This window comes from Cebus imitator, unplaced genomic scaffold (assembly GCF_001604975.1).
Source record: "Cebus imitator isolate Cc_AM_T3 unplaced genomic scaffold, Cebus_imitator-1.0 Scaffold43, whole genome shotgun sequence".
In the NCBI taxonomy this organism is placed as follows: domain Eukaryota; kingdom Metazoa; phylum Chordata; class Mammalia; order Primates; family Cebidae; genus Cebus; species Cebus imitator.
In genome coordinates this window covers 1,552,528-1,573,361 of record NW_016107358.1, presented here as the reverse complement: position 1 = coordinate 1,573,361, position 20,834 = coordinate 1,552,528, and the positions used below count along the sequence as shown (strand labels likewise).

At 35.1% G+C, this 20,834-nt stretch overlaps 1 protein-coding gene across 3 annotated transcripts in view; it reads left to right on the top strand.

The window, feature by feature from the left end:
• The window catches only part of FGF12 (fibroblast growth factor 12), a 577,089-nt gene that overhangs the window by 381,683 nt on the left and 174,572 nt on the right, over positions 1-20,834 (top strand). For all 3 annotated transcript variants that reach the window (XM_017526634.2, XM_017526632.2, XM_017526631.2), the window contains one exon: positions 11,810-11,913. In XM_017526634.2, coding sequence (XP_017382123.1) covers positions 11,810-11,913 — 104 coding nt within the window. The remainder of the gene's footprint in view (positions 1-11,809; positions 11,914-20,834) is intronic.

The following is a 20,834-nucleotide window of genomic DNA, read 5'->3' as shown; positions in this document are numbered from 1 at the left end:
AGAACAACGGCTCTGAAATCATTTTTTTTTTTTTGAATCAGTGTGTCTGGAGTGGGGCCCACACTTTGAGAACCAAGTACACAGCACTTCTCAAACTTTAAATGCATTGTAATTGTGTTAAAATGCAAATTTTGATTCATTAATTCTTGGATACAGCCTGAGTTTCTGCCTTTCCAACAAGCTCCAGATGATGAAGATGCTGTTCATACTTTGAGCAGCAACGTTTGGTTCATTGACTGGTAACATTTGGGAAGAATCAGTATCGCCTGTGAGCTTGCTAGAACTATGCCAGGCTATTGAATATTAAATTGTTTTTCAACAGTGAAACATATTGGAATAATCTGAGGAGTTAAAAAGTACTTGTCTTCAATTCCAGGGATTTTTATTTAATTATTAGGAGTGTGATCTGGACATCAGAATTTTTAAACCTTTCAGAAGGTTGTAATATGCAGCAAAGTCTGTGAACCATTAAGCTAAATTATCTCTAGAGAGTTGTTTAGTTTTTCTTCAATTTTTAAAGTTTGCATTCCAAATTTACATTATTATAACTTTGAGCCAAAGTTATACAATAAGATATTGATTTTAAAGTAAAGTACAAATCATTGCTGTTCTTTTATGGAATATTTCATGCTACTTTATTATAAAGGGAGGCCCTCAAGTAGGAGATGACCAACCAATGGCTCAAGTGCCCCTTCCTGCGTCCACAGCAGACATCATTAAATTCTCACAACAATCATTGTGGCCCGGCTTCATATGTCCCCTTAAGACATTGTTTCAAGCAGCTACAACCAAATGATTGGGTTTTTATGTATGCCTGCCATATGCATGCTTTATTTTCATTAATGCCAACACATTGAAGGCCAACTGCATTCTAGTTACTGGGTTAAATGAATCTGATATAATTCCTGCCTTCCAGCTGTTCCCAGAGCATAAGAGGTTTTACATTTTAATGTAAAATAAAGCAATGCACAGTGTCACAGGTACTACCGAGTGATTAGAAGAATTGCCAGATTTCAGAGGTCTAACAGATCCTCAGAAGCCATGGTGATCAACAAAGGTTGGTTTAAAATCAATTCTTGAAGAATAGGAACAAAATAAATAGGATGAGGACAGCTGCATTTCAGGTAAGGAGGCACAAAATCAGGAAGTGGAGAAAGCTCCTGTCATGTTGGGGAAAAATTAACCCACCAGTTTGTATGAAGCATAGAAATTATTTGAAAGTGTCATGGGGCCATATTTTAGAGTGCCTTAACTGACACTTAGGGGAGTTTCAGCTTTATATTGTAGAAAATGGGGAACAAATGAAAGTTGTTGAACAATGAGTGAAATGCGGTTACTTTAGAAAAATTTTCTAACTGGAGATTATAGTAGACATGAGTGGAATGAGAGATTTTGAAGCAGAGAATAGTGAGGAAAAATCTCATTTTATTTTTCAAGTCCTTTTTTTATCCCTTCATTTCTAAAAACCAATCTTTCCACATTATGTTAATTTCTAGAGATCACTTAATATTTTTGGAATGAGGCAGTCATATTTTCTTATTTAGGGATTAATGATAACAAAGTGCAAAGCTTTGCTTGAGCATATCTAAATCAACTCAAACAAGTTTGCTTGTATTGCGTGTGTGTAATTTTATCTAAGAAGAACTAAAGATTTTGTACCTTCTGAATAGGATGGTTCTACTTGGCTAAATAATTCCTGGTAAGGTTTTCACATTTTCTTATTATAGTCTATTTTTCCCACTTTCTTCACAACTACTTGAATTGTGATCATTAGAATTTTATTTCATATCTTAAGAGCAACAATGTTTTATAGTTTTATAGCCACCAGAACCTAGGTTCACATTTTAGCTTTTTCACTAGCTGACTTTATAACCTTGGGAAAACAACATCTTTGAGCCTCAGTTCCCTGGTCTGTAAAGCCAGATGCATGGTACACATGTGGTTACTTTGATCTATTTTAGACTTTAAGTACCATGATGGCAGGTACCACTTCTGTCTTTCTGCCACTCTATTACAAGTGCCTGGCACAATGTCTGGAATATATGTGATGAATTAATGCGTAAACCTATAGGCCATAGTATTGATTTTGGCAACATAGTGTTGGATGAAAGATTTATAGAAGACGCAAATCTAAAAGTTTCAAAACATGCAAAGATTTCTTGGAGGATGTTTTTGCCCATGGATTTTATGGACCATCACCTGTGGTGTTCACTGAATTCTTCAGATGGGCTTTGAGACAAGTCTGTCTAAGATAAATGGCAGCAGAGAATGAGTAATGACAGGCATTTGCTTTCATTATCGATAGTGATATGCCTCATTTTTCATCTTAATGGAAAAAGAATCACGTTGAATTGACTTGTTAATTATGCAAATTTTTGAATATCTTTGAAGTGTCATAGGAAAGGTTGTGTAGTGTCATCAGGAATAAAAGCCAATGGCAGGGCTTCTACCAGAGCTAAGGCAAACATTTCTATTATCTTTTATCAAAGAAAGAGATCATAATGCTGCTCATTTTTATTATGCTGAAAACTCACAGCGTATGCTGCCAGCCAATGCTTAGAAGAAAAATTTTAGTCTGAAGTCCCAAACCACCAGTCAGCTCTGTAAGTCAATAAATTCAGTGGGAAAATAACTTAGTCAGTTGGACTATTTGGTGAGTTGTTTATAAAGCGGGGCATCATACTTAAAACAGTGAATCAACATAGCTCAAAGTATGTTGATGTTTACATTTTTAGCAATGTTTTAACTACATAGTTGTTTTTGCTTACAAGATCTTCCATGTAAGATAAAAATACATGCTTTTTTTTCTCCCATAACTTTTTAAAAAGTTTACGTTGAAATATGGAATAATGATCACCCAGCCATGTTCCTCCTAATATGAAAACTCCAGATTTGGAGATATAAAAACAACGACAGCAAAACCACTAACACCACTGATAGTCATGCTTTGTATCTTATGGTTTAAAAAGTGGTTTGTTTTTATTACCTCATTGATCTTCATAACTATCCAGTGAAGCATTCAGAGCCTAGAAATGCTCAAAGTGGTTAAATCATTTATGCCTAGTGTTCCATTATTGGAACGCTAAGCATGTGGGAGTTATTTATATCCTCCTGCTGAAGGTCATCGCCATAGTCTGCAAAAATTCAAACAATTGCAACCTCATTAAACTACTTAGAGTCACTAAGACCACAAAGCTGTTAAATTTTAGAACTAGGTGTCATGAACGAAAGCTACGACCTCTACGTAGCTTACATTTAGTCCTCACCGAGTCTTGTTTCCTTGACTTAAAAGCTAAAAGAATAGGGCAAGTTACATTTTTCCTTTAATTTCTGTAAGAAGTGCTGTTTTAGAGGATTAACAAAAATTGTTTCAGCTTTATTTTGAAATGCAATGTGAATGTAAAACAAAAACATATTTCATACTTGAAGAATTCCTAGTTTTCAGGGAAACTCAGACAAACATAAATATGAATAATCACTGTGATAAGTGCTGTGTATGGAATGCTGTGGAATTAGAGTAAGGGAATGGAAAATTAATTTGCCTGGGTGAACATTCCATTGTACCATAATTTATATAACCATTTTTGTATTGGACGATTTAAGAGCTCAGACCATGTCCTACTTTGCTGGATATTCAATAATAGCATTTTCCTACTGAGAACGGAGAGAGTGAATAATTGACTTAAGTAAATTATAAATCACAGAAATAAATATTAATTTCATAACTAAGGAAGAACCAATTGAGTGGCCTGCAAATATTGTAAATATAATTATAGATATTATTGTGAGAGACTATAGGATTTATTACAGGAGAAAATAACCTGGTAGTAACTTAAGATTTTGTAGGATATGATCTTATTCACACTCTAATAAAATATCTTGGTTGAGAACATTTTGAGATGTGGGAAATGATATTGAATTTTCAAGAAAATCTAACATTGAAAATGCACCAATTATAAACACAAATATCCCCATTCTGTCCAGTATGTTCCACTTGGGTTATTAATGGGTCATAGAATGAGTCTTTTTTATTGGCCATTTGACAAAATAGACCTAGAATTTATTTTATTTTATTTTATTTTATTTTGAGATGGAGTCTCGCCCAGGATGGAGTGCAATGATGTGATCTCTGCTCACTGCAACCTCTGCATCCTGGGTTCAAGTGATTCTCCTGCCTCAGCCTCCCATGCAGCCAGACTACAGGCACATACCACCACACCCAGCTAATTTTTGTATTTTTAGTAGAGACAGGGTTTCAACATGTTGGTCAGGCTGGTCTCGAACTCCTGGCCTTCTGATCTGTCCGCTTCGGCCTCCCAAAGTCCCGCGATTACAGGCATGAGCCACTGCGCCTGTCCTAGACCTAAAATTTCTAAATACAACTTTACTTTTTTATACCTTTCTTCATTACAAGCAATAACAAGTCTGTCCTCAGAAGTTACTTGGAAAGATACTGGATTTACATGTTCCAAATACAATTTGTAATGAGCTTTTTTTCTCCCTTCTCTCCTTCCTTCCTCCCTGTCTCCCTCTCTTCCTCTTCTAGTTTGCAACTTCTTTGGTTGTCGCATGGTTTTCTTAAGCGTTTTGGATTGATTGTTACCTTTTTCTTACTAGAATAATATGGTGTGGATAATATACAGGTAGAAATTAAGCTGAGTAGAATATATTTTACAAAATATTTTACAAAATACATGTTTTGGTCCAATATCATTGGACAGGATGTTTATTTTTAATTTTGTTGAGACAGTTTTGCTCTGTTACCCAGGCGGTAGTGGAGTGGTGAAATCACGACTTACTGCAGCCTCGGCTTTCCAGGTTTTGGCTATCCTCTGACCTCAGCCTCCCAAGTAGCTGGGACCACAGGCACGCACACCACACTTGACTAGTTTTTTATTTTTGCAGAGATGGAGTCTCCCTGTGTTGCCCAGGCTAGTCTCAAACTCCTGGGCTCAAGTGATCCTCTTGCCTCAGCCTCCCAAAATGCTGAGATTACAGGCATGAGCCATCATACCTTGCCAACAAGATGTTTAATATCTCAGTTGTAACACATTCCCCCAACTCTTTCCTACCTCTTAATTCCCCCCAACCTTCCATCACTCTACACACGTACATACTTTTACCCTCACCAGGCGCATGCATCCCATGAATCTGCCATGTCAGACTTTGTAGCATGTAGGTTTTTTGGCTTTCCTTTTAGAGTCCATATTTGAATATAATCTACGTGTAACACATATTATCTTTAATTTTTTCTTACATAATTCTAAAAATATGTTCTAGAAAATTTACAGATAAACATGCATAAGGAGAAACTACCCCGATCCATGTATTTATTCAGCAAATATTGAATAATTGCTTCTAAAATCATGATATCATTTCTAGTCATTGGGGATTATAATAAAAGTTTCTGGTACCTTCAACTTGCCTTAAAATAGTGGAAGCCTCAGAAAGATTCACAGATAAAGGTCTGTTCACTATTGATCACACCTGTTACGTTCAGCACTCTTTTGTTTTTAGCCTAAGCAATACATTTGGCATATAGTAAGAGCTCAACAAATATTTATGGTAAGAGTAAATGACTGCTAAGTCAGGTTTTTACAAGTGTTGTATGCAAGTTCAACTTACTAAGGCCAAGGTCCTATCCCAAAGGTTAGGATAGTACTTTTCATTTTCTCAATTTTTTTCACTTTTTACCCCTCAAAGAAGTTAGGACTTTTATATACTATTAAATGAAGCTATTTTAAGTAGTCAAATACTGAGTTAATAATAAAATGACATTTTACATATCAAAGTGCCTAGCAGGAAGTCTGAAAAAAAGTAGACATACATTGAATATTATCTCTAGTTTTTCTTTAGTCATTTGCTACTTTCTCTCATCTTCTCCTTCCACTTAAATTTCAACCTGAAGATGACTTAGGTTTTGTAGGTACTAAAGCTTATCTTATGTGGGATACTCCCTTGAAAAAAATAAATAGAATGAAATATAAATTATATGCAAAGTTGAATATTTAAGGTGAGAAAATAAATCACAAAAGTTTAAATTTTGAAAAGCTGGGAACTATCAAAGGTGATTAAAGAAAAAAAAACTAAAATAGTTTAATTACTTGCCTGATAGCATAAGTATATAAATTTCCTTTACATTATTATGGATATATAATTTTTGAATGTCATTTCAAATGGCAACAATTTTATAATATATTTCTTATAGACATAAATATAAAGATAATTTAGTCTTTCCTGTAGCATGATTAAAGTGATCCTTTAATATTTGATATAACTTGGAAATGTTTATTTTAGGTTCATAGCTCATAATTATCTGATGATGCATGACGTTGAGTATCTTTTCATATACTTGTTGGCCATTTGTATGTTGCTCTAGAGAAATGTCTATTCAAGCCATATGTTCATTTTTTAATTAGTTTATTTGTTTTGTTTTTCCGATTGAGTCATAGGAATTTCTTATCACTCTGGATGTTGAACCCCTACCAGATGTACAGTTTGCAAATATTTTCTCCCATTCCATAGGTTGCTTTTTCACTCTGTTAATTATTTGCTTTGCTTTGCAGAAGCTTTTTTGTTTGATGTGATTCTACTTGTCTGTTTTTTGCTTTCCTTTGCCTGTGCTTTTCATGTCATATCTAAGAAATCAATCATTGCCAAGGCCAATGTCGACTTTTTCCCCTATGTTTTTTTTTTTTCCCCTGGGGATTTTGCAGTTTTAGGTCTCACATTTAATTATTTAATCCATTTTGAGTGAATTTTGTGTATGGTATAAGATAAGGGCCCAATTTTGTTCGTTCATATGTGAATACCCAGTTTTCTCAACACCATTTGTTGAAGAGACTATACTTTTCCTTCATTACCTTTTTCCCATACCTTTTTTCTGTGAGGTTTTATGATTGAGCTTGGTTTATGGGAGCCAAAAGTACCAACTCCATTATTTCATTTTTCAAAATGTAAGAGTCAACTTTACAAAAATATTTAGAGCAAGATACCCCCTTTTGGAAAGGACAAGTTTAAGAAGATCTCTGAATGTCAGATTAAATACTTGGACTCTATATGGCATATGATTGTAGTATTTAGCACGTTTTTACTGGGATGGTTAATATACACAGAATATATACTACCCTGCATATTCTCTCTCTGTCTCTCTCTCTTCCTTTCCTCACATTATACAAGTGTAGTTTTGATGTGTGTTTTGTTTTGGAGAGCTTACAATCTTGTTGTGATTGGGAGAGGAAACAGATTTTTTAGAGGAATAAAACTATAAATTGTGATAAATATAGTCTGGATCCAGGAATAGGGCAGCTAAGAAGTGAAAGAAAGCACTTGGCATTTGGTGTGTCATTTCAAGCATGTCAGGGATTTCAGTGTGAAGATACAGGGAGAGTGACATTCCAAGGAGAGGGAACTAAGTTAGCAAAAAGTTGGAGTTTAGAAGGCAGGAGGAGGAAGATCAAATTACTAGAAGCACTCAATATTGGAGTGAAAGTGCCAAGTATCAGAAATGTATGTTGTAGATGTTACCTTAAATATCAGACTGAGATGCTTTAAGTTTTTAATTTCGTTTTTACCTTAAAAAGAATTTTCATTCTAACAAGAAAATCTAAATTCCTGGAAATAATGTGTTTTCTCATAACCCATATAGTAACATTTATTTAATAAAGCTATGTACATGGAACTGGGCTAGACATTACAGCAACCACCTTCAAGAGTCTTGCATTGTAGGGATGGAGACAGAGATATAAACAAAGAACTCTAAAACCATGTTCTAAATACCTTTACAGAAATATGCACAAGAAATAAGCCATCTGGAAAAGGGAAGTATTATTTCTGAAGGGTTTTGGGCAAGACTCATGGGGGAGTTCATTCAACAAGGTAGGCCTTAAATGATGAAAAGAGTTGGCCAAATTTAGAAGTGGGAAGATAGGCTTTCCAAAAAGAGATAGAGGACAAAAGAGGACAAACTCCAGCCTAGTTAAAGATCGAGGGGGAACTTAGGAAATGGCAAAAAGCTCTGTGAAGCCAGTTACAGCAGATGGAAGGGGTGACAGGTGATAAGCTGGAAATGTGGGTTGGAGCCAGGTTGTAAAGGACACTGGAGACAGGGAGGAATCACTGCAGGTTGTAAGCAGGAAAATGGCATAAGAGGATGCAAGGAACTTAAAGAGTGGGTGGAGTCAAGCAGCCCAGTTACTGCTAGTTAGGGCAGTGGCATTGAGAAGCAGGGAAAGAAGTAGTGAAGGGCTCCTGTGAGCTGGAGCCAGAGTATGCTACTCTGAAGATAATTAGTAGATAAGGGTAAGTCATTTGCCACCTTTTGGGATTTTAGGAGGCAGATGAAGACATTTCCAGAGAAATCGTGTTTAGCTTTTATCCATAAAGTCTCATTTCAAATCATTTACTGATTTTTAAAAATGGGCTTGGTAAGTCTCCCAAAGGAAATCAGCTAAAAGCCATTATCATCTTGTGGTTCGTATAAAACTTTCAAACAGGTTTCTTGTTTTCGTCCCTGCCTAGCATTAGCAGTTTTCTCCCATTCTTCACGTAGGAAAAACTTTATAGTTGCTTTTCCTTCTATGGTCAGCTGCATAAACCCGTGTTCTTAGCATTTATCCTGGGAATTCTTTTCTCCTTCTCACAATAATTGTCACTGAACTTAGTGTTTTCTAGTATCTGCTTTTATTTAAAATGTATAAGTACCTTGCATCTAGTTCGTATCTTGCATATTAATTCTGCTTTCATTAGCATCTCTCTCAGTTAGGATTAGGGTTGGCTCTGCATTGCACAGACTAAAATAACAAGGACTTATTTTCTCACATAAAAGCCAGACCTGGGTAATTGAATATTGGACTTGTGCCACTGTTCCACAAAGCTCTCAGGGACCCAGTTCCTTCCAGCTCACCTATCAACACCCACCGGGGAGTAGTCCTTGTTTTTATGGTTTGAAATGATGCAGCTACCATATCCCTATTCAAACAACAATAGGAAACGTTGAAAAGGGGGCAAAGGCCACCTCTAAGTTGTCTTCAAGGAAGGATTCCTCAGGTTTATAATGATGTGATTGATGACTTACCTCTCATTGGCCAGTAGTGAGTCCATAGGAACGACATCTGGTTGCAGGCTATGTAAGATGTAGCTGAATAATCTATTTATTTGTAAGAAAGCAAGAAGGGATATTAGAGGAAATCAAAAGAACAAAAAGATGAAATGTGATGTTTTGGACAGGTAACCACATTAGAGAGCCTGAAAAACCTTTGTTTAGATGCATTTTCCCCTGGGTTAACTCTAAATCTTTTTGTACTTCTAAAAATTAAGGTAATCATTCTGCCCTAAATTCTTCATATTGTCTATGGTTGAGGATCCAATACAATTAATAAATATATTGGCACTTTGAAAATTAATGTAGGCACAAATATAAAGTATTATATTTTAAAGCACCAAGGCAAGCTGCTGAATATAAACTAAAAAATGTTACTGAGGTAATATGTTGGTTTTTACAACAGCCTTATGGTAACTTTATCCGACAAGCAGAAGAATTAGGTATTCATGAAAAATAGCTCATAGAGAGAACACCTCTCTGTTTATGAATTACGTTCAGAAACATGACAATGCATTTGGTTCTATCAACTTTGTACAGTAAGGATTATCATGGGCATTTTACAGACAGGAAAACTAAGGCAGAGAGGTTAAGTGAATAGCTCAAAGCCATGTAACTGAGTGGAGGTTTTAGAAACTATGTGTCTGCAAATCTCATACTCATAATCTGTGTTGCTGCTCTAGTTTTTATATGTCACACATCTTGTTGCCCATTTGGTAAAGTCTAGATCTCTAAGATTAGAGTGACAGACTCTCAGTTGTTTATCCTTATTTTATTTATGTGGCTCTTTCTCATTCCCCTCCAATATAAACCAAATCCCCCAGTCTGCCAGTCCCTTTCTGCTTACACACATTACTCTGCAAAACCACCTAACTTCCTGCCTCACTAAAACGTTTTCTGTTCTTGGCTTTCTCAACTTCTGCCTCCTCTTTAAGTGTCAACTCAGGTTCCATTTTCTGTGTAAGGCATTCCATGAATACTTCAGGCCACACAGATCTTCCATTTTCCTGAACTTCTGTAACATAGAGAATATATATAGAATGCATATATTACATTTAATTATAGAAGTAAATTATACACTGTATCATATTATTCCATATGTCTTAGCTTTTTCTCCCCAACTAGACCTTGTCTAGTTCTTGTATTTCTTAAGTTATTTCAGTAACACAAGGACACTGGTAAGAACATAGCAAGAACTAAAACTAGTTCACATCTAAATTGAGCCAACAATTAATCTATAAGAAACTACTTATAGTTTCCTATCTAGTCTAATTTTCATGACAAATGTGGAAATGGGTTCAAAGAAGCAAAAAGACTGATCCAGTGTCAACAGCTAAGAATGGAATCCTGCTCTACTAAACTTGTGGCTAAGGCTTTATCTTCTACAGCTCTCAATTCAACATTTGACTGAAAGACAAATACTGTGAGTGTGTGTCTCTGCATGTACATGTGTTTAGCTTACTATTGTAGCTTGAGAGAAGCCCAGAAAAATAGAGGCATCCCTAAATAATGGTATCCCTTGGGTTAATTTATGTATATCCTGTATTAAAAACTAAGAAGACAAGACCCGATAGAAATTTTATCAATAGAAAAGGTGGATATGTTCTTCTAATTAAGTCAGGATACTAAAGTGAACTGCAGAGATACTTTCTTACGCATATGGTCATGAGATATTTAATTCATATCCATGTCGCCATCCACAGAGCCTAACTTTATGATCGCTTTTCTTCCATATGCAATGTAAATTGTTTCAGGGCGGGGCAATGTTTTCTGCTTATGCTCATTTTGTAATCTCAGAAGTAACTGAAATAGTGCCAAGGATACAAATATGTTCATAGAAATATATTGTTGGAAGAAAAATAGAAAGTTCTCTTAGGTATCATTTTTTTCTGATCTATGAATTCCTTCTTCAAGTGGATATATAGACTTGAGTCTTTTGAATGATGAGTAACTCAAGTATGTAAAGACTGCAAGCATGTTTCCATTTCATCTTAGGATATTGAATTACTTCCATCAAATAAACTGTTAATGGTTTTGAATATGTATATGTATATATATTTTCTACCTGGATATCAAATATATCCATTATAGCTTAAGCTATCAGTCATCTACCCATCTGTTTATCTCCCTTTATTTGCATGTAAAAAATTGACATATCAAGAGAAAAGTTTTGTTTGAATGTTATCACCAATAGGTCAGCAATTTTTGTGTTCTTCTTCTGTGTTCAATACAATGTTCAGAACCCACTAAGGAAAAGACTAAAAACAAGAAGCTTTGGCCTGTTTTAAAGATAATATTTTATCATTTCTTATGACTACAGATATGTCTTCTACTTTTGAGAATTTTTTGTTTCATATTATCTGTTTGTTAGGAAAAAAAAATATCTTACACTGTTCGAGTATGTGTTCCTTTTAAGGATCAGGGATCCTGGAATCTCAGATCAGTTGAGCCTTTAGAGACCTTCTAATCCAACCCATTTACTACAGAGTTTATATAACTTACCTAAAGTTACATAGGTAATTAATGCTGGTGTAGGGTCAAGAAGTCAATTCTCCCCATTTTTAGACCTCTCTTTATTTCTTTTTCTCTCAATTTTTCTACCAATTTCAATTAATAGGTTTTAATTCTCCAAAGAATTATTATAAGAAAAACAATTATTTATTCAAAAAGTCAGTGATCTTTTCCTCCCTTCTTTTTTTCCCCCTCTAGCTCTCTTCAATCTAATTCCTGTGGGCCTGCGTGTGGTGGCCATCCAAGGAGTGAAGGCCAGCCTCTATGTGGCCATGAATGGTGAAGGCTATCTCTACAGTTCAGTAAGTACACTGTAATGTGTGTGTGTGTGTATTTCAGTGTATGTGTGTAAACTACCACTGAGAGGTAATGGAGTAACCATCATGTTGGCCTAGAAATTGGAAGTTGAAGTCGTTTTATATTTTGTGATCTCGTTTTTCAGGACTATTTTGAGGATTTCATAATTTATAGTGTTAAAGTCCATGTCTTGTTGAATTAGTATATTGCAGTTACACTTGATGCAATATCAATTCTTTGCCTCTAGCTTACATTTCGCAGAACATTCTCCTTTTTGAATTTTACCTTTCTGTTTAGTTCAAAGAGTAAGACATTTTTCTTTTCTCCTATTACTTTTCCTTCAAGCATAGAGGATGGCCTAGGAAGGAAAATTATTCGATTTGTCTGGAAATAGTCTCCGTCCTATTATGGAGAAAAAAAGCTTTCATAATAGATTGTTGCTTTGTTTGTATTTAGTAAGTCTGAGTTTTATCCAATATGTCAGATTCTCAGAATAACTTTAATTCAAAGGCAATATGAATTTATGGAATGAGCTCTGGATCATGAGCAAGGATATTTGGTTTTACTTGCATTTCATGTATTACCTTGATATCCCTTTGGGCAAATCATCTTCCCTATTTGGCTTAATTTTACACCTTTCAATTGAGCACGTTGGACACCATGTTGTGTCATGTCTTTTTTCAAATCCCTAACTGACAAAATTAGGTAGCATCAGTGGCTACATTACCACCACTGACATATTTTAAAGTAACTAACACAATTTTGATGCTTGTCTCACTCTCAAGATAATAATTTATGCATTGAAAATGTGGCTATACTGAATGGTGTGTCTGCGTGTGTGTATTTCTGCTTTCTTGTAAGAGAGTTGGCTATTTGTAGTTCCTGAAAAAAATTCCTTGAAAATCATGATTACAGATTTCTACCCTTACTTTCTATGATCTCGGTAAATAGCACAAGGTTATTTTGGAAGTTCCCATATATCTGCTGGATTCTAAATTAGTTATTGACTAGTTTTCATTAGGCTCTTCGAATATTCAGTTAAATCTCTGGCATGTTGGAGCTCAGAAATTGATACCATCAAATACGGTGTTTTTACATGCTGTACAGAAGCAGCAGCCTCAGAGTCTCTCTGAATTCTCTCTGCCTCCTGTGTCTCAATCCTGTCTCTCCCAAAGCATAGGATGAAGTTGTTCTCTGGAGTTCCCTTATCTGCCTAAGTTCGAACCTGCCAAAAAAGAAAACAGTTACCTCTGGTCTGTTCCCTGAGTTTTCATTAACTGAACTCATGTCACAGGAGGAAAGACTGAAGTCCATTAATGCACTTAGACAGCCTTTTGTCGCAAACCATGGCCTACTCTGCACACTCAAAACACCTGGTCCAAGGTCATTACATGTTCTTTAAGTTCATTGAATTCATCCCCACCTCCTTTTCTCCCTTTCTTCTAAAAAGAAGGGTATGTACCCATGTGTACCACATTTTGCAAGGTTGGGTAATCACCCTGTGATTCTCCCCAGTGTACGTTAATAAATTTGTGTTTCTTTTCTCCTGTTAATCAGCCTTTTGTCTATCAATTTTCACTTAATCTACAGAGGATGAAGGTAAAATTTTCCATTGGCTCCAACAGGTACATTACACTTGCCTATTAGTAATACATGTGTCACTTGTATTAGGATTATTGAAGTTAATATTTTACTCCTGATAATATTCAAATCAAAATATACACTTATATGCTATATGCGTACCTATACATTTTTTCAACAGTTTCTGCTCAAAATGATACTTAAATACATTTTCAGTCAAAATAATGGGCTCTCTTAGAATGTCATAGCTCTAACAATTCTTAATGTCTAGTTATTGTGAGTCCATTGTAAATGTAAGAATTAAAATGGGAAAAAAAGGCAAGAATTTTTTAAAAATATTTCTAGTTAGTCTTACTTTAAAGATTTAATCAGTCATTAAGCAGCTAAATGTAGACTATACTGTGTATATTTAAAAGGTCATAATTCAGGTTGTAATTCCACAGAAGCTATAATGTGCAGTTCATTAGACTAGAGTTGATTTCCAGAGGTCCAGGAAGAAGAAAAACACAAAGTTTGGCAACAATATTGCAAGCAGGAGACAATTGTATAAGAGAAGGAGGGAGTTAGGAGGGATTGCTGTTTTGTGGTTTCATCCTCTGAAACTTTTCAGAGATGCATTCCTTCTGTCCTTCTTGCTTAGATATGAAGTTAAGAGGGGGTGGGATCTTGAGCCACAAGAGGGGGTTATAAGGTACTGTTTTGTAATGGAGCTGATCCCTTTGTAAAACCTATTGGAACATCTAGATTTTCAATTCCTCTCTCCACTTGAGTAAAACTTGCCTCACACCTAGGATCACAATGCTTTCTGTTGGTGAGTCAAAAATCAGCTGTTAACTTTGGCTTTCCTGAGATGTTTCTGGTATGCATTAAGACTAGAATTTCTTTGAAAAAGCAATTTTCTGTGTCGTGGGCAACACTGTAACTGGGCAACCAGTAAGGGTCATAACTGCAGTTTATGAAGAGAGGAGAGGGCTGAAGCACACTAAGAGGATCTAGATAAGCTAACTTGGATCCAAAAGATTCACAAGCAGTATCATTTATCTAGTGTCATTTACCTGGCTTCTATTTATTTTTAAGGTAGGAATCAATTCCCTTGTTACATTTGATTTCTTTTTCTTCACCAGGAAGCAGGAGGAGGGAGTGGTAAAGATGGAGTGACTGTTAGGCAGCATAGAGCTATAGTTTTAAGAGCTGCTCTGAAATTTTGTATTTTCTTAGGTGAATTTAATCCGTATATATTTGATGAGATTTTTGATGTATCTTGATACATTTTTACCATAGTAGTTTGCATTTTTTTAAATGTACTTTTGTTTCCGTTTTCTTTTAAAAAAAATTCTGTTGCTTTATTGATATATTTTTTTCTATTTTATTAAATCCTTCTGCAACTTTGTAAACTTAGGCCATATTTTTATTCCTTTAGTGGTTAGACTTAATTTTTAATTATACATAAATAACAACATACTTTGCTAAATATTTCTAGTGTTACTGTCTTCCTTTCCAACAGCTAATGGACGTTAGGATGTTTTCTTGCTAGTAAATACTGCAACCTTTCTGGCCGCCAATTTGATTATTTGCACTTTAAAATAAAGTCATATGCACAATTATTTTATTGCTAATCATTAAATTAACAAGTATTTTGAATAATTTCTATTCATAGAATTTTTGTCTGTGTGTGTATATATCAAATTTAGTCTCTCGAGTTCACTTTTCTTCTAAACTAAACCTTTCATTGTTTTGCCTGTGAGGGCGTGTGAATGGTGAACTCACTTTTGATAGCCATGAAAATGTAGTCCTTTTACTTTCATTCTTGAATTGTAGTTCAGGTAGTTATAAAATTCTCAGTAGACCAATATTTTTCTCAGCATTTGGAGTATAATTTTACATTGGTTTCTGGTATCTATTGTTGACTATGAGAAGTTTGTTATCAGTTTAATATTTTAATAGTCATTTATGCATCCTCTTTGGAGACACGTCTGTTCAATTCCTTTTCCTACTTTTTAATTGAGTTGTTCTGTGTTGCTGTTATTGAGTTGTAGGAGTTCTTTATAGATTATGGCTATTAAGCTCTTGCCAGAAAATATGATTTGCAAATATTTTCTCCCTTTCTATATGCTGCCTTCTCACCGTTAGTTGTTTCTGTTGATACCCAGAGTTTTTAGTTAGATGTAGTCCCATTTGTCTATTTTTGCTTTTGCTACCTATTCGTTTGGTGTCATGTCCAAGATATAGTTGCCAAATCCAATGTCATGAAGCTTTTTTCCTATGTTTTATTTTGGGAGTTCTATAGTTCAGGTCTTATGTATAGATTTGTAATCCATTTTGAATTAATTTTACATGTGGCAGAAGGTAAGGGTCCAATTTCATTCTTTTGCATGTAGATATACATTTTTTTCCAACACCTCTTATTGAGAAACTAAGCTTTCTCCATTGTGTAATCTTGTTGAAGATGATTTGACCACATACTAGAGAGTTTATTTCTGGGGTCTCTATTGTGTTCCATTGGTGTTTATGTCTCTTTGTACCAGTATCATATAGTTTGATTACCATAGTTTTTTACTATGTTTTAAAGTCAGAAAGTGTGAGATAGACAGCTTTATTTGTTAATTTTTTCTTAAGATTATTTTGGCTATTTGGGGTTCCTTGACATTTTATATAAATTTTAGAATAGAGTTTTCTATTACTATAAAAGATGACATTGAGATTTTGATAGGAATTGTATTGAATATGTGGATTGTTTTTGGTAGTATGGACATTTGAAGAATATTAGGTTTTTGATTTATAAACATGGGATTTCTTTTGATAATGTTCAGTAGTTTTCAGTATACAAGTTTTTCAGCTCCTTGATTAAACTTAAACTCACAGTGCCTTTTAGAAAGGAAGACCAAAATAATTTTAATGGCATTAAATAACACTTTTAAAAAAATAGAGTAAATAAAAAGTTCTATAAGGCATCTCTTTCTCAAACAAAAGAAGCCTAAGTATGTTGGAAACTTGTTTCTGAAACACCTTTTTCAATAGTTCAGGAAATACCATTCTGTGTTACAATCTGTTGGGAAACAGATTTTTCTGCAAATTTTACCTTATACACAGACAGTGCCTTTAAAAAATGCTGTTTAACCAGTTTTGATTTAAAATGTAATATTCTTTGATTTTTTTTTTTTTGAGTTTTAAGTTTTTGAAAACTTGTTAAGAACAACTAAATTTTCTCAAGTGATCACAGTGCTTAAAGGCACTTCAGTTGGAATGGGGAAGGAGAAGTATATTTTCATTTTATACAAAAAAGACAAAACCCAACTAAGTCCTCTAACATCCTCTGTAAATTTACTCACATCTTTTTATATTTGAGTAGTTGGAACTGAATCTCGTATAAATACACCAATGTAGATAAACATCATTTGGTATGACATTATAAAGCTAGATTTTCAAATTGTGGTTAGAAGATTAGTGATATAATATTTTAGGTAACTATTGATAGAATGATATGTGTAATAGTATAGGTAAAGAATAAAAATAATATTTACTTAAGTGGTATCATTGATATTGTTATATCTGCCTTTTTTCTCTTCTGTACCTCTGTAATTCATAATTTTCCTTAAAGCTCAGCTCATATCTTACCTGATATGTCACCTGTCTCCATAGTCCATCCTCAGTGAGAATTAGATGCTACTTCTGCTGTAATATAAGAGCACTTGACTTTTATTTTGCTGGTGGGCAGGAATTACATCATATTCATCTTTGCTGTCTGGGTCATGTGGGCCACATATTTTCCTCAACCACAGCATTAAACACATTCCCTGGTAAAGGAATATTCTCGATAGAGACTTGTTGAATTTTAAAGAATTGCCTTTTTCAAGTATAGATGGAACAAATTTCATGCAATTGTTGCACAATTAACTATGATTACATTGATCAAAGTTTAATTGGTAGTCTTACAAACCACTGCACAAATGCCGGTTTGTGCTCAAAGCAATCTCAGTAAACCTAAAATTTATACGATATGTATTGATTGAAACTCTACCATGTATCAGGCACTAGACTGCATACTGAGCATATAAAGGTGGATGAAACAGTTACAATTCTTACCCTGTTTTAGTTTGCTCTATAATTAGTTAGCAGTTGTAAGGAGTTTGCCAGCTACAAAGTTAGCATAGTCCTCAGGACCACCCTCACTTCTGGCAGCAACTGTAAGCGTGGGGGCTCACAGAACCATCTCTGGATTGATAACTTTCCAGAAGGACTGACAGAACTCACTAAAACCCATGGTTATACTCATGGTTACAGTTTATTATTGGGAGAGGGTACAGATTAAAATCAGCTATGGGAAGAAATACCCAAGGCACGATTCAGTAGAAGTACCACATAGTGAGCTGCTACTGTCCTCTTCCTATAGAGGCAGGACATGTCACTCTTCAGCTACCAACGTGTGATAATACCCATGGAGTCTCACCAACCAGGAAGCTCATCTGAGCTTCTGTGTCAAGAGATTTCACTGGTGTCTGTTATGTAGGCAGGATTCATTCATTGCCCATGTGCTTGATCCCAGCCTCTGAGTCTACAGATACTGTGTGACCCAAAGCCCTTACCCTAAGTCATAGTGTTATTCTCTATTTAGCCACAGGCCCCCGGGCAAACACAAATAACCTTCCAGAAACCAAGTGCAATGGCTGTACCTCTTTTTGGGCAAGTTCTTTCTGTGTCCAATGTCCAAGTGAAGTGAATGCCATACTTCATAAATGTGCACTTGTGAATCTGCCTCCAGTCCCACCCCCTCACTATTCTGCCTACCATCTATTTCCTTACCCCAGCTTAGAAGAAGAAAATGATGAAAGAAAATAAATGTATGGGTATAATACCTGGCATATCAGCACTTGGGAAATAAAAATATAACTTACTGCTTTGTATAACTTGGGAGCCTTTGCATCTAGGAAAAATGCATTAAAAAATAATGCAGTTTGAACCTGGACAACAAGGTGAGGCTCTGTCTCTACAAAAAATTTTAAAAATTAGCTGGATATGGTAGCATGCACTTGTGTTCCTAGCTACATGGGAGGCTGAGGTGGGAGGATTACTTCAGCTGAGGACATCAAGGCTGCAGTAATCCATGTTTGTGCCACTGAACTCCAGCCTGGGCAACACAGAAAGACCCTAGCTCAAAAAAAACCCAATTTGTATAATTTCAAACATGTCTAGAAATTATAACTAGACAAACATTGGACCTTTGTATATGAATATTTTGATGTTCCTAGCACACGTATCACTGGCATTTCAGTGGTAAATATTAGTTAAAATGTTTTTAAAAGGTTTTATTTTTTCTAACTACAGCCACAATTTACACATTTTTTATAAACTTAGACTATTTATTACCCAAAGCTGAATTAGGTAGATGAGAATTTTTTAAACTGAAGGATAGACTAAAGTCAAATTATATAAACACAATTTTTTATTTGAACAGGACCTTAAACTGTACCAATTATATCTGAAGCTAAATCAGTGATAAAGATGCTTATTTTGGTCTATATTTTGATAATAATTAATATTCTAAGTTCTTATCAGAGTAGCTGTAACCAGGAAAGCCATAGAGACAATATTAATGGCTGTGTTAGTGCAAGTAATACACTGTATTTTTAGTTTTTGTTGTTTCTAAAAGGCTTTTAGATTTGTATTTAATTTTCACAGCAACTCTGAGGAGGGATAGAAATGAACTATTTGATATTGGTGAAGAGCTGAGGCTTAGCGAGGTCCTTGACTTAAATAAGCCCATTCTGGTGAGTAATGGAACTAGAGCTGAAATCTAGGTCTTAACTTCAAAAACATGATCTTTTCATCATACCATACTGCTCTTGGCCTTATGTGTAATGAAACCTTTCCACTGGAATGTTTCTCATATTTTCCCCTGTGCTTTCATGTAAACTGTCTCATTTGAGCCTTGCAAGAACTCTGATATCACTGAGTGACAAAATGTATGTCTGGGAAACTGAGAAGTTAAGTGACTAAAACGAGGTCATTCAGCTTAGTGAGGCAGGTTAAGAAAAAGGAACTTCTAGTTCAACATTCATTTCTTTAATCAATATTGCTTCTCTTATTTGCGGTTGCAATTAAGGATGTGCCACTTTGAAGTGTTTCAACATATAAAAAGCATAATTCTTTGGAAACCAGGGCAGCCTATCACCTTGTTTGTGATGGCTTTATTATAGTGACGACACCAACAACAAAAATAAGAGACTGCTTGATTGACGCATGGCCTTTGCACCATTTAGAATTCCTCTCTTAAATGTGTTGCCTCAGTGCAAGCAGACAGTGTGAAGATTGTGAGATGACGATACTGATTTTATATTACAAAGCTGAGTCAGGAGTTACTGAGAAACTTGAGTTGTGAGTGGTGATCTCTGAGGATGATAAATGAAAGGGCCACTATTGATAACTATAAAGAGAAGACTATCTTATGTCCACAAGGTAGATGATAGGAGAAAGTGATTGTTAATTTTCTCCTCTAATTTATTTTACTTCCCCACTGTCATAGATATCTGAATTTCTCTCATCACTTAGGACCCAGTAAAAATTTTCTAATTTCTCCAGCCCCAAATAACTTCCACATTTTGGACTTTGATGGGACATTTATCTGTGTATTTCCTTTCTTCCCTTTGTTAGAAATTGTTCTTAGTGTTTTTTATGTCCTATCGGATGTAAACTCCTTGAGGTTAGGGATAATATAATATAGATTAGTATCTCTCATAGCACTGAAAACTGTAATCCCAATGTTCAGACATCTGCTGAAGTCCTGTTGAATCGGTTGATAGAGTTATCATACAGTTTGATTTTGACAGTAATTCATTGGCCGTCTGGTCTTAATGGGCTATTTATAATGATTTTCCTGAGTATGACCCTACACACTTTCCAGTTCAGTGACTAGTTCCCTTATGAGTAGTCTGTTCCTATTCTGCTGAAACATGTCAGGTTTACTAGAGGAATGTTACTGTTCATGCTTCTCCTATATGGAGGCTGATATGGTGCTGTAGTTTTAAGAGCTGATATTGCCATGTTTTTCTTTCCATACTAAATAATGTTTATAAAAGGTGAGGGAGAGGTAAAGATTAGCCATGGTATCTTCCTGGGAAACCATCTGGTTTTTACAGTTAATCTCTCAGTGAAAGACTTCTGTTGCATTCTAAAAAGATATGCAGACTTTTTAAAACAAGCATCTCTGAAATAGAGGTACAAAGCAGTTACCCATTTTGGAATTTGAGTTTCTTTACCAACTTACTTTCTCATGGAAAGTTCTGAAATATAAGGCATATTCACAGCTCTTTCTTGGGACAGCAAGTGCGTGGTATCTCTGAAAAGTGAA